This window comes from Ranitomeya variabilis, chromosome 6 (genome assembly GCF_051348905.1).
Source record: "Ranitomeya variabilis isolate aRanVar5 chromosome 6, aRanVar5.hap1, whole genome shotgun sequence".
In the NCBI taxonomy this organism is placed as follows: Eukaryota; Metazoa; Chordata; class Amphibia; order Anura; family Dendrobatidae; genus Ranitomeya; species Ranitomeya variabilis.
Window position 1 is genome coordinate 23001845 of NC_135237.1, and position 23867 is coordinate 23025711.

The 23867-nt window shown below is 43.9% G+C and overlaps 1 protein-coding gene across 1 annotated transcript in view; it reads left to right on the plus strand.

The window, feature by feature from the left end:
* Positions 1 to 22774, plus strand: part of LOC143781435 (CTD small phosphatase-like protein) — a 40199-nt gene extending 17425 nt beyond the window's left edge. Inside the window, 10 exon segments of the mRNA XM_077268038.1 lie at positions 11464 to 11598; positions 11601 to 11620; positions 11731 to 11763; positions 12197 to 12205; positions 12207 to 12299; positions 12599 to 12643; positions 12645 to 12656; positions 15335 to 15427; positions 19012 to 19197; positions 22501 to 22774. Of these exon segments, the coding sequence (XP_077124153.1) occupies positions 11464 to 11598; positions 11601 to 11620; positions 11731 to 11763; positions 12197 to 12205; positions 12207 to 12299; positions 12599 to 12643; positions 12645 to 12656; positions 15335 to 15427; positions 19012 to 19197; positions 22501 to 22626 (752 nt within the window). The 3' untranslated portion in view covers positions 22627 to 22774.
* The last annotated feature ends 1093 nt before the right edge of the window (positions 22775 to 23867 follow it).

Below are 23867 nucleotides of genomic sequence, written 5' to 3' on the forward strand. Positions count from 1 at the left end.
GGTACCATGTGACGTGGCTTGGTATGCTGGGTCTCTACTGATGTATTTCTAGACGGCGAAGTCTCGGGGTTGATCTGCGTCATCCATGCAGCTGTTTCCAAAGCAGCGGAGACTGTTGTGTGGAGACGCTGCGCGCAGAGCCTTGTGTAGGTAACGGGTCCGGGCTTCTCTGGCAGCGCCACCGATGGTATCCGAGCACGTGGATATTGCATGACTTTATGGAGGTGTACACTTAGCTTACAAGGCACGGAAAGATCTGCATGATGGGCTGTGTCACCTACAGGGGGCGCCTGTGCCTCCGTCATTACTGTTTGCTGTCAGTGACTGGAGACTGAAAATCTGTCCTGCTGAGAGTTTGCTCCAGTTTCCTCTGCTGCTGCGCAAAATGTACGAATATCGGCCCGAGGCAGAATTCTGTCGTCAAATTGTTAGGAAAATATGCAGAACTTTGCATTTTTGGGGTCTGATTCGATGTTGCATTTATTTCTGGTTTTGGCCTTTTTTGATCAGTGCCGTATTCTTTACATTTGTGTCTATTTGGTGCATTCGCCTGTTTAGTTTTTCGTGTCTTTGCCATTGTGGACCCGGCTTTTCTTTACCAGATGTTTGTGGCCGATTCATCAGTTTTGACTTTTTTCAAAAGCCACAAAATTTTTCTGCAAATGCTCTCTAGCTGATAGTCATTTTATTTATGTATGCCTGAAAGTCTTACTTCAGTTTTTTACTCTTTTTAGCAGGAGCAGGCAACTTTTGCAGTAAATAGGTGCAGAATGGGTTAAAGACATTAAATTGAAGAGCATTTTTAATTTGGTGCAATTTTGAAAAATGTTGCAAAAAACCGCAGTGAATACTGCAAGACAAAAAAACCTGCAAATGATGAAATGAGGCCTTGATGTTTTTCCGCCAGACATTTTTGGAAAGTGAACTGCACTCACTATTCTGCTGGTGCAGTCACTGTGTACATACATTACATTACTGATCCTGAGTTACATCCTGTATTATACTCCACAGCTGCACTCACTATTCTGCTGGTGCAGTCACTGTGTACATACATTACATTACTGATCCTGAGTTACCTCCTGTATTATACTCCAGAGCTGCACTCACTATTCTGCTGGTGCAGTCACTGTGTACATACATTACATTACTGATCCTGAGTTACCTCCTGTATTATACTCCAAAGCTGCACTCACTATTCTGCTGGTGCAGTCGCTGTGTACATACATTACATTACTGATCCTGAGTTACATCCTGTATTATACTCCACAGCTGCACTCACTATTCTGCTGGTGCAGTCACTGTGTACATACATTACATTACTGATCCTGAGTTACATCCTGTATTATACCCCAGAGCTGCACTCACTATTCTGCTGGTACAGTCACTGTGTACATATATTACATTACTGATCCTGAGTTACATCCTGTATTATACTCCAGAGCTGCACTCACTATTCTGCTGGTGCAGTCACTGTGTACATACATTACATTACTGATCCTGAGTTACCTCCTGTATTATACTCCAGAGCTGCACTCACTATTCTGCTGGTGCAGTCGCTGTGTACATACATTACATTACTGATCCTGAGTTACATCCTGTATTATACCCCAGAGCTGCACTCACGATTCTGCTGGTGCAGTCACTGTGTACATACATTACATTACTGATCCTGAGTTACCTCCTGTATTATACTCCAGAGCTGCACTCACTATTCTGCTGGAGCAGTCACTGTGTACATACATTACATTACTGATCCTGAGTTACATCCTGTATTATACTCCAGAGCTGCACTCACTATTCTGCTGGTGCAGTCACTGTGTACATACATTACATTACTGATCCTGAGTTACATCCTGTATTATACCCCAGAGCTGCACTCACTATTCTGCTGGTGCAGTCACTGTGTACATACATTACATTACTGATCCTGAGTTACATCCTGTATTATACTCCAGAGCTGCACTCACTATTCTGCTGGTGCAGTCACTGTGTACATACATTACATTACTGATCCTGAGTTACATCCTGTATTATACCCCAGAGCTGCACTCACTATTCTGCTGGTACAGTCACTGTGTACATACATTACATTACTGATCCTGAGTTACATCCTGTATTATACTCCAGAGCTGCACTCACTATTCTGCTGGTGCAGTCACTGTGTACATTACTGATCCTGAGTTACATCCTGTATTATACTCCAGAGCTGCACTCACTATTCTGCTGGTGCAGTCACTGTGTACATACATTACATTACTGATCCTGATTTACATCCTGTATTATACTCCAGAGCTGCACTCACTATTCTGCTGGTGCAGTCACTGTGTACATACATTACATTACTGATCCTGAGTTACCTCCTGTATTATACTCCAGAGCTGCACTCACTATTCTGCTGGAGCAGTCACTGTGTACATACATTACATTACTGATCCTGAGTTACATCTTGTATTATACCCCAGAGCTGCACTCACTATTCTGCTGGTGCAGTCACTGTGTATATACATTACATTACTGCTCCTGAGTTACCTCCTGTATTATAGCCCAGAGCTGCACTCACTATTCTGCTGGTGCAGTCACTGTGTACATACATTACATATCCTGTACTGTACACAGTGACTGCACCAGCAGAATAGTGAGTGCAGCTCTGGAGTATCATACAGGATGTAAATCAGGATCAGTAATGTAATGTATGTACACAGTGAGTGCAGCTCTGGAGTATCATACAGGATGTAACTCAGGATCAGTAATGTATGTACACAGTGACTGCACTAGCAGAATAGTGAGTGCAGCTCTGGAGTATAATACAGGATGTAACTCATGATCAGTAATGTATGTACACAGTGACTGCACCAGCAGAATAGTGAGTGCAGCTCTGGGGTATAATACAGGATGTAACTCAGGATCAGTAACGTATGTACACAGTGACTGCACTAGCAGAATAGTCAGTGCAGCTCTGGAGTATAATACAGGATGTAACTCCGGATCAGTAATGTATGTACACAGTGACTGCACCAGCAGAATAGTGAGTGCAGCTCTGCGGTATAATACAGGATGTAACTCAGGATCAGTAATGTATGTACACAGTGACTGCACCAACAGAATAATGAGTGCAGCTCTGGGGTATAATACAGGAGGTAACTCAGGATCAGTAATGTAATGTATGTACACAGTGACTGCACCAGCAGAATAGTGAGTGCAGCTCTGGGGTATAAAACAGAATGTAGCTCAGGATCAGTAATGTAATGTGTGTACACAGTGACTGCACCAGCAGAATAGTGAGTGCAGCTCTGGGGTATAATACAGGATGCAACTCAGGATCAGTAATGTATGTACACAGTGACTGCACCAGCAGAATAGTGAGTGCAGCTCTGGGGTATAATATAGGATGTAACTCAGGATCAGTAATGTATGTACACAGTGACTGCACCAGCAGAATAGTGAGTGCAGCTCTGGGGTATAATACAGGATGTAACTCAGGATCAGTAATGTAATGTATGTACACAGTGACTGCACCAGCAGAATAGTGAGTGCAGCTCTGGAGTATAATACAGGGTGTAACTCAGGATCAGTAATGTAATGTATGTACACAGTGACTGCACCAGCAGAATAGTGAGTGCAGCTCTGGGGTATAATACAGGATGCAACTCAGGATCAGTAATGTAATGTATGTACACAGTGACTGCACCAGCAGAATAGTGAGTGCAGCTCTGGGGTATAATACAGGATGTAACTCAGGATCAGTAATGTATGTACACAGTGACTGCACCAGCAGAATAGTGAGTGCAGCTCTGGGGTATAATACAGGATGCAACTCAGGATCAGTAATGTATGTACACAGTGACTGCACCAGCAGAATAGTGAGTGCAGCTCTGGGGTATAATACAGGATGTAACTCAGGATCAGTAATGTAATGTATGTACACAGTGACTGCACCAGCAGAATAGTGAGTGCAGCTCTGGGGTATAATACAGGATAAGTAGTATGGACACTGTTTCAGGTGTAGCAGTGCTGTTATCTCCTCTTGGTCGTCTTTCTTTCTCCCTGACGTTCTGTGATACCGTCTGACGTTGCCGTCGTGCACCTGGTGGTGGTCTGGTCTGTGTATTATCGGTGACTTTCTATGGTCAGACGTCCAATACGAGTCTATAATGGAGATGTAACATTAATGCTCGTCCCTTTACGTCGCTGGTTCCTCCTGGCTGAATCCAGATCACCAGTCGGCAGCATCTGCAGGATGATGAGATCACAGCGTGTGTCCGGGAGAGCGGCTTTGCTGCTCCGCTGCAATCAGTATTCGGTTTGTTCTCTTTCTGCTGATCCTCCTTACTGTTTTCTGCAGCCGGCGTGTCTCCAGCATCTAGTCGTTGACCGTCAAGTCAATGGATGTATCTGCGTGCTATACTGTTCACTGCCTCTCCACATTGCACAGAATTGTTTTGCCGATTGTGCAGGAAATCAGACTTCTCCAATCCGGTGGCAAATATGTCTCCTGGTTTATGCCAGAAGGACAGTAAAGACTGAGACTGATGTAAATAAATGGTGCTGATTGTGAGAGTTGTAGTTTAGCCAGGAGGAATATTCCGGGTGATTATAAATAGTGCGGAGGTTCTGGCATCACTTCTAGATAATACGACACCCCCTTGTCTCTGTGCCACCACAATCTCCTGCACCCTGGGCATTATCAATAATGGTCTGTCCTAATGAATCAGGTCGGAAATCCGCATTGTGATCTAATCCTGCCAGGTATGTTTCTTGTGCCAACCCCGGGCAGATCTGCAGGGTTCAGTGCCATAATAGAAAGCTTGAGCGTAAACCACTTCCTCTGTGCGGAGCTGCGAACCAACAAGGGTGCAGCAACCTCAATATACAGGGGCAGCAACGTCTCCCCATTGTGGTCCGCACAACATGCTGCACTGGCCTCTCGTTCCAGCTGTAAAAGCTTTACAGCCATGTTTAATTAAATTTATTTTTTGCTCCAGTGCATTTAGAATTAAAAAATAGCAACTTTGCAAATAGTATGAGGTTTTAGTAAATAACGTTTTGTGTACACAGCTTCTATGCAGATTTATGTGCCCTGGATGATTGCAGTTATAGATTACACACACACCCTCGGTCACTGGTTACTCCCTATCCACTTTCCATTTCATCTGTCTTTATCGTAAGTCCCCGTGACTCCTAGGTTTGGTCACTTCTGGACCCTTGCCTTCTCTCTAAAACTACATTTTGCATAACCATGTTAGTGCAAGAGGTGAAGTAGACGCTGACGCACATGCTAAAGCATTCAGGGAGAGACTGGCTTCACAGGGAACGTCCACTGAAGTCTGGGCCTGCAGCTCCACATGCAGCTCACTGTGTGTAAACCTGCAATTTTATTTTTGGATGCGAAACATAGAGGAGACTTCGTCTCTCGCAGGATTGTCGGCGTGCACTGCTAAGGCAGGGTTAGGAGTAGCTGTGGGTTAAGGCACTGACAGAAGCCTAGCAGGGAATGCCCACTGAACTCTGAGCCTGCAGCTGAATGTTTGTAAACCTACAATTTTATTTTTGCATGAGAAAGATATACAGAGGAGACATTGTCTCAGTATTGTCAGTGTGCACTGCTAAGGCAGTCTTAGGAGTAGCTGTGGGTTAAGGCACTGAGAGAAGCCTAGTGGGGAATGCCCACTGAACCCTGAGCCTGCGGCTGAATGTGTGTAAACCTACAGTTTTATTTTTGCATGAGAAAGGGATACAGTGGAGACATTCTCAGTATTGTCAGTGTGTACTGCTAAGGCAGTGTGTTAGGGTGTGTTAAGGCACTGAGAAGAGCAGCCTAGCAGGGAATGCCCACAGAACCCTGAGCCTGCGGCTGAATGTGTGTAAACCTACAGTTTTATTTTTGCATGAGAAAGGGATACAGAGGAGACATTGTCTTAGTGTTGTGGGCGTGCACTGCTAAGACAGTGTGTTAGGGTGTGTTAAGGCACTGAGAAGAGCAGCCATGCGGGGAATGCCCACTGAACCCTGAGCCTGCAGCTCTCCACAAGTAGCGAATAGATATATTTATACAAGATAACGTTTTTTTTGTTTGTTTTTTTTTTTTATAAATGCACGTTTCAAGCAAAATGGATATGTAGCAGCCTCCTTTTAGTGGATTTTTTTTTAAGGATATGTTTTTAAATATTATTGAAAAATAATGATGGAGCCGAGTGTTTGTTTTCCAAAAAGTGTGTGTTTGTTTTCTTCTTTAAACCAACAACTTGCACTTGTATTTAGAGCCGGCATTAAGCAGAGCATCTATGGAGCTTGTCCTTGAGCATTGATGGCTGCAGGGACGAAGTCCCAAATAGAAAATGTCGCTCTTCTCTAGATCCTGCCCCCCTTAGTTTGGAGAATGGCCGCACACCAGGGGCTTAGACTGTTCACATCTCTGTTCCACTGTCATTGTAAAGGGGGAGCATAAAGTATGGGGATATACTGGGGATGTGAGTGGGGGGATATACTAGGGAAGTGGGGGGGCTATACTGGGGAAGGGTGGGGGGCTATACTGGGGAAGGGTGGGGGCTATACTGGGGAAGGGTGGGGGGGATATACTGGGGAAGCGTGGGGGGGGATATACTGGGGAAGCGTGGGGGATATACTGGGGAAGCGTGGGGGGATATACTGGGGAAGCGTGGGGGGGATGTACTGGGGAAGCGTGGGGGGGATATACTGGGGAAGCGGGGGGAGGATATACTGGGGAAGCGGGGGGAGGATATACTGGGGAAGCGGGGGGAGGATATACTGGGGAAGCGGGGGGAGGATATACTGGGGAAGCGGGGGGGATATACTGGGGAAGCGTGGGGGGGATATACTGGGGAAGCGTGGGGGGGATATACTGGGGAAGTGGGGGCCGCACATTATAGTCACTTCTACAGCGCTCAAGGCGGTTATTGAAGTGATTGTTGCTCTTGGACGCGCCGACATTAATATTTCATGCAGCTTTCTGCTGGATTCACTTTATGCCGTTCTCATGATGCATTTTATGTGAGGCCGCGCCATAATAGCGTTGTGAGCGTGTACAAGGTATTCCAGGGGAACTCTGCTGCATTAGCAGTGTCTGTTATTTGTAAATTATTGCACAAGATGTGTACGGTAATTGATTGGAAGAGGTTTTGCAGCATCCGGGGCATAGACAAAAAAAAATTCACAAGATATGAAGGAAGCCTCTTGGTTTATATTTACGGAGGTTGAATTGCTGGTTGCCAAAAAATGAGTGGTGTACATGACTGGTGTATTGAACTGGGCAGAATCCTGGTAGCTGCCACTAGGGGGAGCTCAGGTGCTGACTGTACAGGTGTTGTCTGAGGCTGTGCGGTGAGCTCCCCCTAGTGGAGGCTTTTGTTTTCAGACTTTACAACTTTGCAAAGAAATTCTGAACATTTTGTATCTCTGGAAATTACAAATCTCTGACAGACCTGAAAATCTACAATGCCTGGAATAAAAAAGAAACAAATTTGCAGTTAGTCTTGATTTAAAATCTCCTGCGTTTTGTGTCTGTAGCTTCTGTGCAGAGCCATGGGGGTCTCCATGTCTTCAGAGAATCCTCAAACCTTGTGTAGTTTCTTCCTGCAGACCCCACGTCTCTCGCAGCTGGTAAATGATGCAGAAGTGGACTGCAGTAGAGCTGTAACCCCAAAACAGCAGGAAGTTTTCAGAAAGGACAATGTTCGGTCAATGTGAGATCCTCGGAGGACCTTTATATCCGGTGGTGTGACTGATATCAGTTAATGATCCCGTACTGTTAGGAGCCGCTGACTTTATGGTTGTTGGCTCTCGTTCAGCATCCTGTGGCCGTCACGTTGATGAGCACAGTCCTGGAGGACGGATCTGGCTGCGCTGGTGGAGGAGACTTTGGTGCAGCGTTCTAGGGGATCTGGAGTTGGATCGGTTCCCTCTGTGGGAAAGCGCAGAAGGCGTTGGCCGGCGTTCAAGTTCCGATTCCTTGCGATGGCCTGGTGGTGGGTGCATCCAGCGCTTACGTCCGGTCAGGAGGCCCCGAGCAAATGTCACTTGTCAGATGTGAGGACGCCGGATACAATGTTCTGCTCTTGATGATACAATCTATCTGCATTTAAAGGGATACACACTTTTATAAGTTACTGTGTAGTCTTTTATCCAAGCCTGCGGCTCTCAAGCTGTTACAAAACCACAACTGCTGGTCATTATTGCAGTTTTTGTTACCTCTCGGGAAATGCTCATGCCTCTGACTGCAAGCGGAGATCTTACTCTGCAAGCCAAACCTCCCCCATTTGTATCTCTGCGATCCTCTAGGTTCCCCGTGCAGGAATGAGCTGCTGCGTCCTTACTGGCACAGGCATCCTATCATGTGTGATACTGACTGCTGAGCGTGTATCTAATCCTATCATGTGTGATACTGGCTGCTGAGGCTTGTATCTAATCCTCTCCTGTGTGATACTGTCTGCTGAGCTGTGTATCTAATCCTCTCCTGTGTGATACTGTCTGCTGAGCCGTGTATCTAGTCCTTAAATGAAAAAGAAAACACAGGGTGCAAAAAATCCTTCCAGGTATGTACCAAACCTCATGCTATTATCCAGAAAAATGAAGGCAGCACTCCAATAGAAAAATATGAATAATTTATTGGCCCATGTGCGACGTTTCAGTCCAAGATGTGGACCTTTCTCAAGCCTGCTAGAAACGTCGCACATGGGCCAATAAATTATTCATATTTTTCTATTGGAGTGCTGCCTTCATTTTTCTGGATAATAGTCCTTTAATGAGATACAAGGCTCAGTAGACAGTAATGTATATAAGATTAGATACTCTGGCTAATCTGATAGCATCACACATGACAGGATTGGATACAGCCGCTTGGTACACAGTATCACATGGTAGGATTAGATGCAGCAGCTCAGCAGACAGTATCAAAGCCCATTAGTTACAATACTTGATAAGATTAGATACAATGCGACAGTGGGATGCGCCGCTGGGTTTTATTTCGGGGGGCTGGGCCTTACTCGGCTTGGGCCTTACTCCGGGGGGGGGGGGGGAGGGGGCGGGGCCTTACTCGGGGGGGGGGGGGGGGGCGTGCTAGGCCTTGCTCAGGGGGGGGGGCCAGGCCTTACTCCGGGGGGGGGGGGGGGGGGGGCAGCATCCTCCGGCTCCGTGTGTTTTGGAGGCAGTGAATTTTTGAATTTTCCGGCTTCTGTAGAAGAAGGGTTTGTTTGTCGTCCGGGCCCCGGGGATGGGGAGGAATGCCGCACGTGCACGCGCCGTTCTCCACTTCCTGCCTCTGTTATTCCAGCCCTGAGGTTCTTGGCAGGTCCCCAAATGGGGAAGCGGGGGGTCTGCGCTTCATGTATGCCGCCAGCTGACAGGATCCGATCACACATGATCCTAAGATCTCTGCTTGCTGTCAGTGATCACTGCCCCATCTACAGCTCTGGCAAAAATGAAGAGACCACTGCAAAATGTTCAGTTTGTCTGATTTTTCTCTTTATAGGTATATTTTGGAGTAAAATGTAAATTGTTCTTTTATTCTATAAACTACTGACAACATGTCTCCGAAGCTCCAAGCTATAAATTTTGTATTTATATTCTGAAAAGGAGAAATGGTCACCGATCCTCCAGCACATCTAACAGTGGGGGCAGACACTGCGGCTTCTCCAGGTCTCCATCTAACCATTAGACGACCAGGTGATGATCTGAGGAGGCTTCAGCCAGGCTGGAATTGGGCAGGTTGTTCTTTGTGAAGGACGTAGGAATCAAAGGTTATCCTGGAACAACAGCTGCTTCCTTCTGCTCAGGCCATGTTCCCCAACTCTGAGGACTGGTTGTTCCAGCAGGACAGTGCGCCATGCCACACAGCTAGGTCAATCAAGGTGTGGATGAAGGACCACCACATCAAATCCCTGTCATGGCCGCCCAATCTCCAGACCTGAACCCCATTGTAAACCTCTGGAATGTAAGGCTTCTTTCACACTAGCGTTTGGCACGGCTCGTCGCAGTGCGTCGGGCCGAGGTTACCGACGCTAGCAGTGAATGCGCCGCACAACGGGGGCAGCGGATGCATTTTTCCAGCGCATCCGCCGCCCCATTGTAAGGTGCGGGGAGGTGGGGGCGGAGTTCCGGCCGCGCATGTGCGGTCGGAAAAAGCGGACCGTCGGCAGCAAAAAATGTTACATGTAACGTTTTTTGCTCCCGGCGGACCGCCACAACACGGCGCAATCGTCTCCTGACGGTTGCAACATGTGTCAATGCGTCCGCAAAGCATCGCTAATGTTAGTCTATGGGGCCAAAACGCATCCTGCAGACAACTTTGCAGGATGCGTTTTTTCCCCTAAACGACGCATTGCGACGTATTGAAAAAAACGCCAGTGTGAAAGTAGCCTAAATATTTTTTCTTGCATTATTTGAGGTCTACATGTAATAGATTTTTTTGTTATTTTGACCATTTCACGTTTTCAGAAAATAAATACAAAAATGTATTACTTGGAACTTCAGAGACATGTTGTCAGAAGTTTATAGAATAAAAGAACAATTTACTCAAAAATATACCTATAAAGAGAAAAACCAGACAAACTGAACATTTTGCAGTGGCCTCTTAATTTTTCGCCAGAAGCTGTAATATGCTGAGAGTTGTACTCTTCAGAATATGAAGGACTTCTGGGAGTTGTAGTTGGACAGCGTTTAATGTAGCGGAATCACGCTCCAGATCATTAATCTCCATCCTGTGACTGTTTGTGAAACTACTACTCCCAGCCGGCAGTTGTCAGGGGATGCTGGGAGTTGTAGGTTGGCCACAGATTGGAGACCAGGGAGCTCTGGCAGATAACCCCCCAGCGTGGGGCCCTGTGACCCGGGCAGGCAGGGCTCGGCAGGCAGGGCTCGGCAGGCAGGGCTCTCGCTCACTTTCCCTTCCTGCTTCCGTTTTGCTGCTTTGTTCAAGTCCAGCTGGAAATCTAAATAATGGACATTGAGGACGGGAGCGGCTGATCGTCCACCTGCGCCCCCCGTAGAGGAGCAGCCCAATCCTAGGACCATTACCACTATGGTTTAGGCGGTCGGACGTCTGGAGTAAAAAAAAAAAAACACCCCAAAATTGGCTCCATTTTTCTACTTGTGCAGCTTTTTTTGCCCAGTTTTCTGGTGAGAACTATTGATGAATTTGCCCCCATATTCTTGATTTCTAAGATTTTCCTATTTGCAAAGTTGCTTCATCTTTTCTGGGGTTGGGGAGAGAGAGGTGGACATACCCTTTAAATATTGCGTTTGTCTGCTGGGACCACTAGGGGGCGCCCGCTGCCTGTAGGTTTGTCCCCATTAACTCTTGAGTCGCCATCTCTGGGGGAGACCAGTCGTATGTGACGTCTTATGGGGGAAAAGTGCAGAGTAGCTGTATCGCCGGTGCCACCTACTGGAGGGAGCGGTGACTTGCGCCGTGTTTCGATCGCTTTTCTTGACGCTTCTTTTCTTTTCCAGTTTCACAATGCAATATCAGCCTGAAAAAGCCGCGGAACCGGAGCATCTTCAGCTCGTTATTCTGCTGCTTCCGGAGCTACAACGTCGAGCCGCCCAACGGCAACAACAACACCAGCCCCCTGCCCCCGCTGGTGGAAGAAACGGCGGCGTTCAGAAGGTAAGAGCGGCCTTATTATACCGCGGGGACACCCGGCCGCCAGTGTGTACCCGGGGCTCCTTACTGCCAGGGGTCTGATGGTAAACCCGTCTCTTTATTTTCTCTCATAGGGCGATCAGACGCAGGTCATTTCCATTCCCAATGTATGTATTTTATTTTACCCCCTTTTTTTTTTCTCCTTTTAACCCTCCACCCCACACTTTTTTTTATTCTTTAATATTCACCTTCCATCCATGTTGTAGAATGTTTTATTTCTGAATGTAACTTCATAGATCGTTATTATTTTGGTTTATAGTGTTATTATATATGACAAGGCGCCACCTGCTGGACAAGTCCTGTTAGTTACAACAAAATAAATAAATAAATTGGATGTGTAACCATGTTGGGACTATCAGATGCTGGATCCCAGAGCTGTACAGCATCAGTCAGAGGGGTCATAGAACACTTGTATATGGGGATGATTTGTGGTATAGGCGTTCCTCTATGTTCCTGTTGGTAATCCCGCTGACCCTGCCGTCTCTGACCGCCTCCTTTTTTAATTCTCCTGTTCTGCATTTTCTGCTATTTTCCTTCTAGCCACCTGCAAAAATACCTCCTCCCAGAGCTGAAAGTGTGCAACTATGGAAAGAAGTGTGTGGTCATTGACCTGGATGAGACCCTGGTGCACAGTTCATTTAAGGTACTGTTGGTCTCTCCCACGTGCTGCCCCTCTCTGCGCTCATCATACGTAGCCCCCCATTGTTAAACGCCTCCTTGGTATGAGCTTGGTCACAGTTGTGTGTCGTTTCCATCCATCTTGATGCTTGTGGTCCTCCTCTGCTTCTCATCCCCACTGTTCTGTTCCTGTCTCACGACCTCCTTTATGAATTCTGTGTCGATCATGTTTTCATGAGCAGCAAAATTCTCTCAAAAGAAGAAAATAAATTCTCTTTCCATATTTCCCTTTAATTGGGTGTTTTTCCTTTTGTTCCCTCCAGCCCAATTAATAACGCTGACTTTATTGTCCCAGTTGAAATCGATGGAAACAATACATCAGGTGAGGTCAAGAAAGTCACATCCCGCCCATGAGGTCTCTGATGCTCCTCCCATGAGGTCCTGTAGCAAAGGACTAAACTAAACAACCTTTTATTTTTTTATTACAATTTTTAAGGTGTTTTTACATGTAATTGCTATAATCCATTATGCGTTTTTTGTTTGTGTTCCTATTATTTATTGTTAGTATATCACATTATATTCAGTTTATTGATCAGATGTCAAATCAAGAGACTGAAAAACTGGAGTGAAGATGGCTCCTGGATCGGCCGGTGACGTGGGCTTCAGCCTGGTTCAAGTAATCCAGGATAGGCTGTTACACTGTGCCGGGCCTATCCCCGATTACTTGCATTAGGAGGAAGCCAAGTCGGTCATCTGAAGACCCCCTCGTCAGCCATGTTGGACACCCATGATGCCTTGCACTGTATTATATAAGTAACTAAGAAATTGTGGTTACAAAAACCCCTAAAAAAAAAAAAAAAATAGAAATAAAAAAAATTGAATTATTTTATAAAATATATATATATATATATATATATATAATGTGTGTGTGTGTATATATGTATATATGTATTATATATATATATAATATATATATATATATATATATATATATAATATAATATATATAATATATGTATATATTATATATGTATGTATTTATAGTATATATATATGTATATATAATATATATATATATATATATATATATATATATATATATATGTGTAATATAATATATGTATATATATATATATATATATATATTGTATATATATATATGTGTGTATATATATATATATATATGTGTGTATATATATATATATATATATATGTATATATATATATATATATATATATATATGTATATATATGTATATATATATATATATATGTATTATATGTATATATATATATATATATATTTATATATATATATATATATATAATATATATATATATATATATATGTATATGTGTGTGTGTGTATGTGAAAAAATTGGAACAGCATCAATATTACTACCTTACAAGGCATGCAGAGCTCTTCCGCCCAGCAATCCAATGGTCAAAAAGTAATGAACTCAAAAAAAGGAAAAGCAGCACAAAATAATTGAAAAAAAAGTGGACTTTAATGCCTGGACGGCGTGGCAACGTTTCGGATGTGTTATCCTTTGTCGCGGCGTAATGCCACGGGTAACTCACTCCGTTACCGCCGCTATTAACCCTGTGTGACCAAGTTTTTACTATTGACGCTGCCTATGCAGATATAAAAATCATTATATACTCACCTTCCGCCGCCTTTCCCGCTCCTCGCCACCCTCCGGTAACCGCTTTGTGCAAGCGGCAGGTTCCGGTAGCAAGGATCGTATAGCAGAAGGACCTGCCATGACATCACGGTCATGTGACCACGACGTCATCACACCCTGGGACCGGAAGCTGCCGCCTGCACCGCGCACAGGCGACAGAACTACAAGTATGGTGAGTATGTTAGAACTACAAGGGGCCCTCGGATCGGAAGGTGAGTATGTTTATTTTTTATTTTTTAACCTGTGACATACGTGGCTGGGCAATCTACTACGTGGCTCTGTGCTGTAAGCTACGTCACTGGGCAATATACTACGTGACTGGGCAATATACTACGTGGCTGGGCAATATACTACGTCACTGGGCATTATACTACGTCACTGGGCAATATGCTACGTGGCTGGGCAATATACTACGTGACTGGGCAATATACTACGTGGCTGGGCAATATACTACGTCACTGGGCAATATACTACGTCACTGGGCAATATGCTACGTGGCTGGGCAATATACTACGTGACTGGGCAATATACTACGTGGCTGGGCAATATACTACACGTCACTGGGCAATATACTACGTCACTGGGCAATATGCTACGTGGCTGGGCAATATACTACGTCACTGGGCAATATACTACGTCACTGGGCAATATGCTACGTGGCTGGGCAATATACTACGTGGCTGGGCAATATACTACGTGGACATGCATATTCTATGGACATGCATATTCTAGAATACCCGATGCGTTAGAATTGGGCCACCATCTAGTGTGTGTGTATATATGTGTATGTATGTGTATGTGTGTGTGTAATATATATATATATTTATAACAAAAAATATTTTATTACTCCATTTTTCTAAAGGTAATTAGCGACATATAAAAAATAACCCATTAGTCACCACTTCATGCATAGGAATAACATATCTGTGACATAATGGTAAAAAATACTGAAATAGCAGAAGTGCTGTTTGTTTGGGGTTTTTTTTTGGGGGGGGGTGTTTTATTTATTTTTTGGGGGGCAGAGGGGTATTTGAGTTACTTTACCGTTCCCCGAAATTGATTAAAAATATCAGAAAGTTGTACACACACCAAAATGGTAATAGAAACTACAACTTACTTTGCAAAACAAAGCAAGATAATCACACCCTGAAAGGTGAAAAGAAAAAGGAATGGCTCCAAGGAGCTAAATGGGTGTGTTCTTCTATTTTTGTTTTCAGTTTTTATTTGTTTGGTTTGTTTGTTTTTTGCTACTAATTATGAATAAACTAACGGAACAAAAGAGTTTTCCACGATTTCCTTACTATTTGAAATAATTTGTTTTTAACTTTTTTTTCCTTATTAGTTTTTCACGTGCCTGTTTTGTACTGCTTCTTAGGTGTACGTATTAAAGAGGCCGCACGTGGACGAGTTTCTGCAGAAGATGGGCGAGCTGTTTGAGTGTGTCCTGTTCACAGCCAGCTTGGCCAAGGTGACTGTAGCTTCCTGCCCCCCACCTCATATCTCCTCATTACCCTTCTTGTACATTTATTTTGTTTATTGCTTTGTTTTTTTGTTGCTTTTTTTTTTGTATCTATAGAGGGAGTGAATTGCATTTTTCAGAAATTGTCTTACGTTTCTCCCTTTTCTTCCTTGCTTCTTTTGTCCACCAGTGTGTCTTTGTGCTTTCTGCTAGTTTGTGGGTAAGTGTCCCCCCCAAACCACCACTATAACCCCCACCCCATGGTAACGACCCCACATATGAGCTCCGCTCATAATGTAGCTTCCATGATCAGCTCATGAAGCCGTACGTAGCAAGTTACCATGGATAAAGTAGCGCCCCCTTCTGCAGCGCGCCCTCCTTCTACCAGGTCGCCATCTCTGGTCGCCTGCGGGAAGGGGAGCGCTGTGTAGTCTGCCGTGTACGGTGTTAGTGTTACCGCATGCCGTGTCCGGAGCCCCCGCCGCCATTAGCAGCGCATTAGTTGCTTGTAATTAGTGCAGTAGTTTCTTTTCTGTAACCTGTATTTATTCCCATGCAGCAGGTGTACGTGGGCAGTGGGATCATTAAGTCCTTGAGTCGTCCTCGAGCCCTGGAAAAGCTGGGTACGAGCCAATGTGGCTGCCATTACCCCTTTAACGTCCTGGCTCATTAGTGACGCCCAATATTCTCTTGATTGTTTCCTCCGATTTTTATCTTCTATGTTTACTGAAAATTTTTGGTAGTGATGCAAGTTAAACTCATTATTAATAATTATATATATATATATATATATATATATATATATATATATATATATATATTTAGCATGATCATCTTTTTCTATATCTCCCTGAAAAAATAAAAACATAATATAAATATATAATAGGCCCGTCGCTTATCCCCCGTGACGCAGTTGTAGGGTCCTGATTCGCTACTACTGCAGCCAAGGGCACTCTATAGTGATCACTGGAGGCTTCATAGGACATTTCGTAGGGGTTCTTCCCATCTTCATTACGGTAATTGATATTGTTGGATAGAGCTTGTAAAAACAAGCACTTGTGCAATTTACTGTTTACTAAAATTTGCAGCCGTTTCTGAGCTATGAACACTTATCTTTAGTTTACATTTATTGCCGTGGAGACCGACTACCGCCGCTGTCTAGCTTGTAAGCGCTGCGCTGAAGCTGGCCGTGATTAGGAGGTAATGGCGCGCTCCAGTGATCCTGGCTACCTTCAGAGCAGCGCTTACAAACACAATAAAAAAGAGATTGTAAGCACAGCACATGTTCTGCTGTCTAGCAGCGGTGGCCGGTCTCTAAGGCAACGAGCTGTTAAAAAAAAAAAAAAAAAAAAAAGTGATTGTCTGAAAATTTTAATAAACAGTAACTTGCAAAATTGCTTTTTTTATCTATCAAAATATTAAATTAATTAACCCATAAAGTAAAAACTTTGAAGGAAAATAATGGAAACACAACTGTGGTAGTGTATGGGATTTCGATAATTGCAGGAGGCGCCTTCCCCATCTGTCAGAGATGGTGTTAGTTGTCACCGAGGAGGACGACTCAAAGGGGGGGCGGGGGTTACGAAATTTGAGAAAATGCTTTTTTTTTTTTTTCCCCCCCAGTACCCCTTCTACAGAATTGTGCACCGCTCCTGTCCAGGGTTTGTGACTGGTTTTGACTTGGATGATAAACGGCTGCAATACCAGGCATAAACTGTGGACTAGAGAGGCGCTGTTTGGGGGGGGGAAGGGTTGGAAACCCCTTATTGTTAATCTCTTACCTTCCCTACATGGAGACTTTGTTGTAGTGTTGATACATTTACCGCAGTCGCACAGGACGGACCGCCGACCCCCGTCCCTGCCTTACGGTGAACGCTCTGACGGAATGCAGACCCGAATGGCGCCATTTTTTTATTTTTTTTTTCTCATCTGTTTGGACACGATAAAATGTCGCTCAGCTACACGTAAAACTGAAGGTAATCTGATGAAGTCCGTGTTCACACAAAGGCTTCTGGTGCCGTCAAAAATTCCTTTTTAGAGTGGAAACCGCTACAGGAAAGTGTTTTGGTTTTTATTGGAGCTTTTCAAGTTTTTTTTTTGTTTCCTGTTGCTGTTTTGGAACCTTTTTTTTTTTTTTTTTTCCTGAATCATTTTTTGGGGTTGAACAGTGCGCAGTTTGAAGCAGATTCCATGCTGACGTGCACTCTATTTTTTTTTTTCTTTTTTTTTTTTTTTTTCCCCCTTCCCCCACCAGGTGTTTTTCGAACCGTCTTTTAAAAAAAAAAAAAAAGCTCCTAAAACTTCTCGTATGAACAGCAAGGTGAAATTTCCATTTTAATTTTTGGAAGGAAGCAGACAGTTTTGTGTTTTTTGTCTCTATTGAGGGGGTTTCCCCCATACAAACACTTTCACCATTTATCACAGCTGAGGGTTTGTTACAGTTGTATCCAATGCTCTTTAGCACATTTTTGCCTGCACTGATACATTGTAGCACTCGGCATTATGGAGGATTATACTGACCTGCGCTGATTATTCACTGACACAAAGCAGAGGTTTTGAATAAGCGGTGAGGAGTCTTTTAGCCCTTCTATTAGTTTTTTTTGTTTGTTTTTTTTTGTTATAAACCTCTTGTAATGGTCTGATCTCCTGGTTTATGTTGTTATATTGTAGAAATGCTATTTCTAGTTGCGTCTGAATCCCCACTAGGAATAAAGATGGATACGTTACCTTAAAGTGCAATACATCCCTGTGAGTGAACTACAACTTCCAGCAGTCACAGAGTATGGGGCGCCGGATAATCCTACAAATTTGGAACTCCCTCAGCCAATCAGAAACTCCCTGAGAGGAATCATGTGACTTCTATCCCTGTTATAGAAAATCTATCAATGTTACCGTGTTCCGCACCTCAGTTGTTCCTCCTGGAAATATAAACCGCGGGGTGTTACCAGTCGGTGGGGCAAGGGTTAATGCCGTCAGCACTAACTGGACTTTGCAGGGGCGTTTTCTCGCACCCTCACAAGTGGTGACCCCCTGTAGGCAATTTATTCTTACATTTCCAGGAGGAATAACTTGGAGACGACACAATGTAAAGAAGTTGTGTTAAAAAAATAAATAAATAAAAATCATTCTCCCGTAGGCTTAGTAAATCCCTGCATTCCCCATGTAATGGCATTTTTATTTTTCGAACACTACATTGTGTCATTCCTCTGTTATTCCTCCGGGAAATCTAGGAATTGGGTGTTATGAGTAATGTAGCGCGCCTGGTTAATGCTGACCCTATAGGACCCATTGTCTATGTGTTTCCAGGAGGAGCAGCAGGATACCGAGCTGTATGTGAAGGACTTTTCAGGTCCCCTTTAGGGACTGGACGCTGTATTTTTGGCGATTGATCAGCAGGGCAGTTGCATTAAACCATTCTGCTTTTTATTATTGCGTCGTACAAGATGCCATAAATGTGCGGAGGTTTTACAGAGGAGTCCGCTCATCCCAGCGGAGGACATCTACAGTCGTGGCTGATAACAGAGAGCGGTAGTCTGCAGAGAAGGCAGTTTTCATCTGTTTTATTTCCTTTTTCCTTTCCGCCTCTCGCTCAGTATGCCGACCCGGTGGCCGACCTGCTGGACCCGTGGGGCGTCTTCAAGGCGCGGCTCTTCAGAGAATCCTGCGTGTTCCACAGGGGAAACTACGTGAAAGACTTGAGCCGCCTGGGAAGAGAACTGAATAAAGTCATCATCGTGGACAACTCGCCGGCATCGTACATCTTCCATCCCGAAAATGCGGTAAGAGCAGCCCCTCGTAAACACTGAATAAAATGGCTTACTTCTCGAGAACGGAGTCGGGTATTTCCACCAAATAAAAAAATAAAATGAAATCGGGGAGCAGTGAGCACAAAATTGGAGCAAAAACTGGTGACTTTTGTCCTGGTAACAGGTCTTTAAGTATCAATTAAAAAATGACACGAGAAAGTGTCTGTCCCTTCTCACCGGACACTTCAGCATGGGAACCACACAAAAATTATATACTGTATTTTTATTCCTCCACCTCACACAACTTTATACAGTAATATAACACACATTTTACAATAGGACCTTGTTGTTACTATCAATCGTTATTGCTGCTATTAACTTTAGCGTTATTGCCACTTTTATTAATGGTTTTAATTTTTTTAGACCATTTTTACAAATACACAAATAAAACGCATAAAATCTGTATTTTTCTCATTAATGTGCACTCTGCACCCCATCTAGACTGAAAAAAAAACAGAAATGTAATTTTTGCTAATTTATTAAAAAATGAAAAACTGAAATCTCACATGGTCATAAGTCTTCAGACCCTTTGCTCAGTATTGAGTAGAAGCCCCTTTTGAGCTGGTACAGCCATGAGTCTTCTTGGGAATGATGCAACAAGTTTTTCACCCCTGGATTTGGGGATCCTCGGCCATTCTTCCTTACAGATCCTCTCCAGTTCCGTCAGGTTGGATGGTGAACGTTGGTGGACGCCATTTTCAGGTCTCTCCAGAGATGCTCCATTGGGTTTAGGTCAGGGCTCTGGCTGGGCCGGTCAAGAATAGTCACAGAGTTGTTCTGAAGCCGCTCCTTTGTTATTTTAGCTGTGTGCTTAGGGTCATTGTCTTGTTGGAAGGTGAACCTTCGGCCAAGTCTGAGGTCCCTAGCACTCTGGAAGAGGTTTTCATCCAGGATATCTCTGCACTTGGCCGCATTCATGTTTCCTTCAATGACAACCAGTCGTCCTGTCCCTGCAGCTGAAAAACACCCCCATAGCATGATGCTGCCGCCACCGTGTTTCACTGTTGGGATGGTATTGGGCAGGTGATGAGCAGTGGCTGGTTTTCTCCACACATACCGCTTAGAATTATCACCAAAAAGGTCTATCTTCATCTCATCAAACCAGAGAATCTTATTTCTCATAGTCTGGGAGTCCTTCATGTGTTTTTTTAGCAAACTCTGTGCGGCTTTCATATGTCTTGCACTGAGGAGAGGCTTCCGTCGGGCTACTCTGCCATAAAGGCCCGACTGGTGGAGGGCTGCAGTGATAGTTGACTTTGTGGAACTTTCTCCCGTCTCCCTACTGCATCTCTGGAGCTCAGCCACAGTGATCTTGGGGTTCTTCTTTACCTCTCTCACCAAGGCTCTTCTCCCACGATTGCTCAGTTTGGCTGGACGGCCAGGTCTAGGAAGACTTCTGGTTGTGCCAAACTTCTTCCATTTAAGGATTATGGAGGCCACTGTGCTCTTAGGAACCTTGAGTCCTGCAGAAATTCTGTTGTAACCTTGGCCAGATCTGTGCCTTGCCACGATTCTGTCTCTGAGCTCCTTGGCCAGTTCCTTTGACCTCATGATCCTCATTTGGTCTGACATGCACTGTGAGCTGTGAGGTCTTATATAGACAGGTGTGCGCCTTTCCAAATCAAGTCCTATCAGTGTAATTACACACAGCTGGACTCCAATGAAGGAGGAGAACCATCTCAGGACAGTCTCACACGTCCAGATAATTCCGGTACCGGAGTTATCCGTGTGCTCACGTGGCACATCAGTGTGGCAGCTGTGTGCCGCCCGTGTACCACACGGACCGTACAGGAGACAGCGCTAGAGATAAGCGCTGTCCCCTGCATCTGATGCTGAAGCCGGAATTCATAACTTCCCAGCAGCGTTCACTGGAGAAAAGGAATGAAAAATCATTGTTTTGTTATTTTTTGTGTGTTTAAAATAAAGATCCTTGTCACCACCCCCCTCCCACCCCCTGTGCGCCCGCCCGCTGGAAATAAAATACTCACCCAGCTCCCTCGATGCTTCCTCTCAGCATCACAGCTTCTTCCTGTATGAGCGGTCACGTGGGAGGTCCCTATGGGAGGTGGAGCCGCATATTCATCACTGTAATGAGCAGCACCACGTGACCGCTCATACAGGACAAGCTGCGGCGCTGAGCGGAAGCATCAAGGGAGCCGGGTGAGTATTTTATTTCCAGCGGGCGGGCGGGCGCACAGGGGGTGGGAGGGGGGTGGTGACAAGGATCTTTATTTTAAACACAAAAAAAATAACAAAACAATGATTTTTCATTCCTTCTCTCCAGCGAACGCTGCTGGGAAGAAGGAATGAATGGTGGCTTCAGCACCACAAGCTGGGGGGACAGAGCTTACTGTAGCGCTGTCTCCTGCATGGCACACGGACAGCATCCATGTGCGGTACGTGTTTTACACGGACCCATTGACTTTAATGGGTCCGTGTGATCCGTGCGCTCCCACGAACACTGACATGTCTCCGTGTTTTTCACATGGACACACGGTCCGTGAAAACACGCTGACATGTGCAGAGACACATTGATTTTAATGTGTCTACGTGAGTCAGTGTCTCCGGTACGTGAGAAAACTGTCACCTCACGTACTGGAGCCACTGACGTGTGAAACCGGCCTTGAGGATCACAAGGAAATGGACAGCATGGGACTTTAATATGAGTGACTGAGAAGAGGGTCTGAATACTTATGACCATGTGATATTTCAGTTTTTCTTTTTTATTAAATTTTCAAAAATTTCTACATTTCTGGGGGGGGGTTTTCGGTCAAGATGGGGGCAGAGTGAACATTAATGTGAAAAAAAAAAATGAACTTTTTTGAATTTACCAAATGGCTGCAATGAAACACAGTGAAAAATTTAAAGGGGTCTGAATACTTTCCGTACCCACTGTATCTTACTAATATTCATATATTTTACTATTGGCATTTATACTATTTTAATAGCACTGATTACTGGTATATACCGTATATTTTATCATTTGTATTATTGCTATTTATACTGTTTATTACTAATGTATAAAATTTATTTCTATGATTTAACTATTATATTTTTTGACTACAAATTTTTTCTATTATACTGTTTACTTATAATATTTCATACTTTTTTTTTTTTACGGTTTTATTACTACTCATTATATATCTTCCTTTTTTTTTTTTTTAGCTATTTTTACCACTACCATCTATATTTATTTCTATTGTATTTTTTATACTTTTGTATCCTTGCAATTATTATTATTATTATTATTATTTGAATTTTTTCCCCCTCCGCTAGGTGCCGGTGCAGTCCTGGTTTGATGACATGTCGGACACAGAATTGCTCGATCTGATTCCTTTCTTTGAAGGGTTGAGTAAAGAGGAGAACATTTACAACATGCTTCATAAACTCTGCAATAGGTAGCCCTTATAAAGCCCCCCTCGAATGCTTTCATTCGGACGCCCGTTTTCCCCTCTTTGCTTCTCCACTTTTGCAGTAAAAGCTTGAAGGAAGACTCCGAAGACTCATCTGGTGCCACGGCGGAAGAGGGTGACGCCATTGTTCTTCCCAGCAGGGTCTAACGGCGATGAAGACCCCCACCCCCTATTCCGCCATTTCTAAAAAAAAAAAAAAAAGAGGCTCAGTCTGCATTGGGGCAAATTTTTATTTTTTTTTTTTAGGTTGTTTTTGATGGACTTGGAAGTGCAAAAAAAAAAGCTAAATATTTTTAGAAAATGCTTTTCACTAATTTTCATACAATGAATAAGAACTTTTCAGGCTTTTATATAAAAAAAAAAAAGACAAAAATAAAAAAAACACCAAATGTTTCAACATTTCCAACGGATGTATCCTCCTGCCCTGCCCCACGCTTGGTTATCGCTGGCGATGTGGCCCGTCCACATCCACTATGCAGACCTTTCCACGCGCCTCCATCCTTTGGGGCAGTTGACCTGTCCTGGGGACTGTGACTTTGTGACTTTCCTTCTCTACAGAATGAAGTGCCTTTACAAATGTTTGACTTAAAATAGACAAAAAAAAAACCATTTTATTACACAAACTAGAAAACAACAACTTTACAAATCTGTTCTCTTTTTCTCTTTTTACCGTCTAGCGAAAGCGAACAAAACTTTATATATAAAGAACAGTCGTGACACTCGGCTCCTCGCCCTACAGGCCTGCACTGGCCGCATGTGCTTACAACACTATTCTGATTTTTTTTTTTTTTTTTTTTATTATTTGCATATCTCGGATTTTCTTTTTTATTTCTTTTTTTCCCCCCTCCATATCTGTCATTTTGGAGCAATTTGATACATTTCCCCCTCCCTACCATCCCAGTAACAGTTGGGTCATGGCTGGTGTACATTTTTATTGGGTTTTGTGTGTTTGTTTTTTTTCTGCCTATAAAGCTAATTATTTGTTGCTTCTATGTATTCAAAGCTCCGGTTTTCGGCTTGGGGGGGGCAACGGACCCTTTTCATAGCACTACTTTCCAATTTTAACTCTCAAGCTGCCGTCCAGAAGAACACTAAGTTGCGTCCAGCTCTTATGCGGTCTGCTGCTGTCAATTAGATGGACTGACATCATTTAAAATGTCTCCCAAATGACCGAAGCCTTAAAGGAAATGTCCACCATATACTTTTTTTTTTTTTTTTTAAATCTTTTGA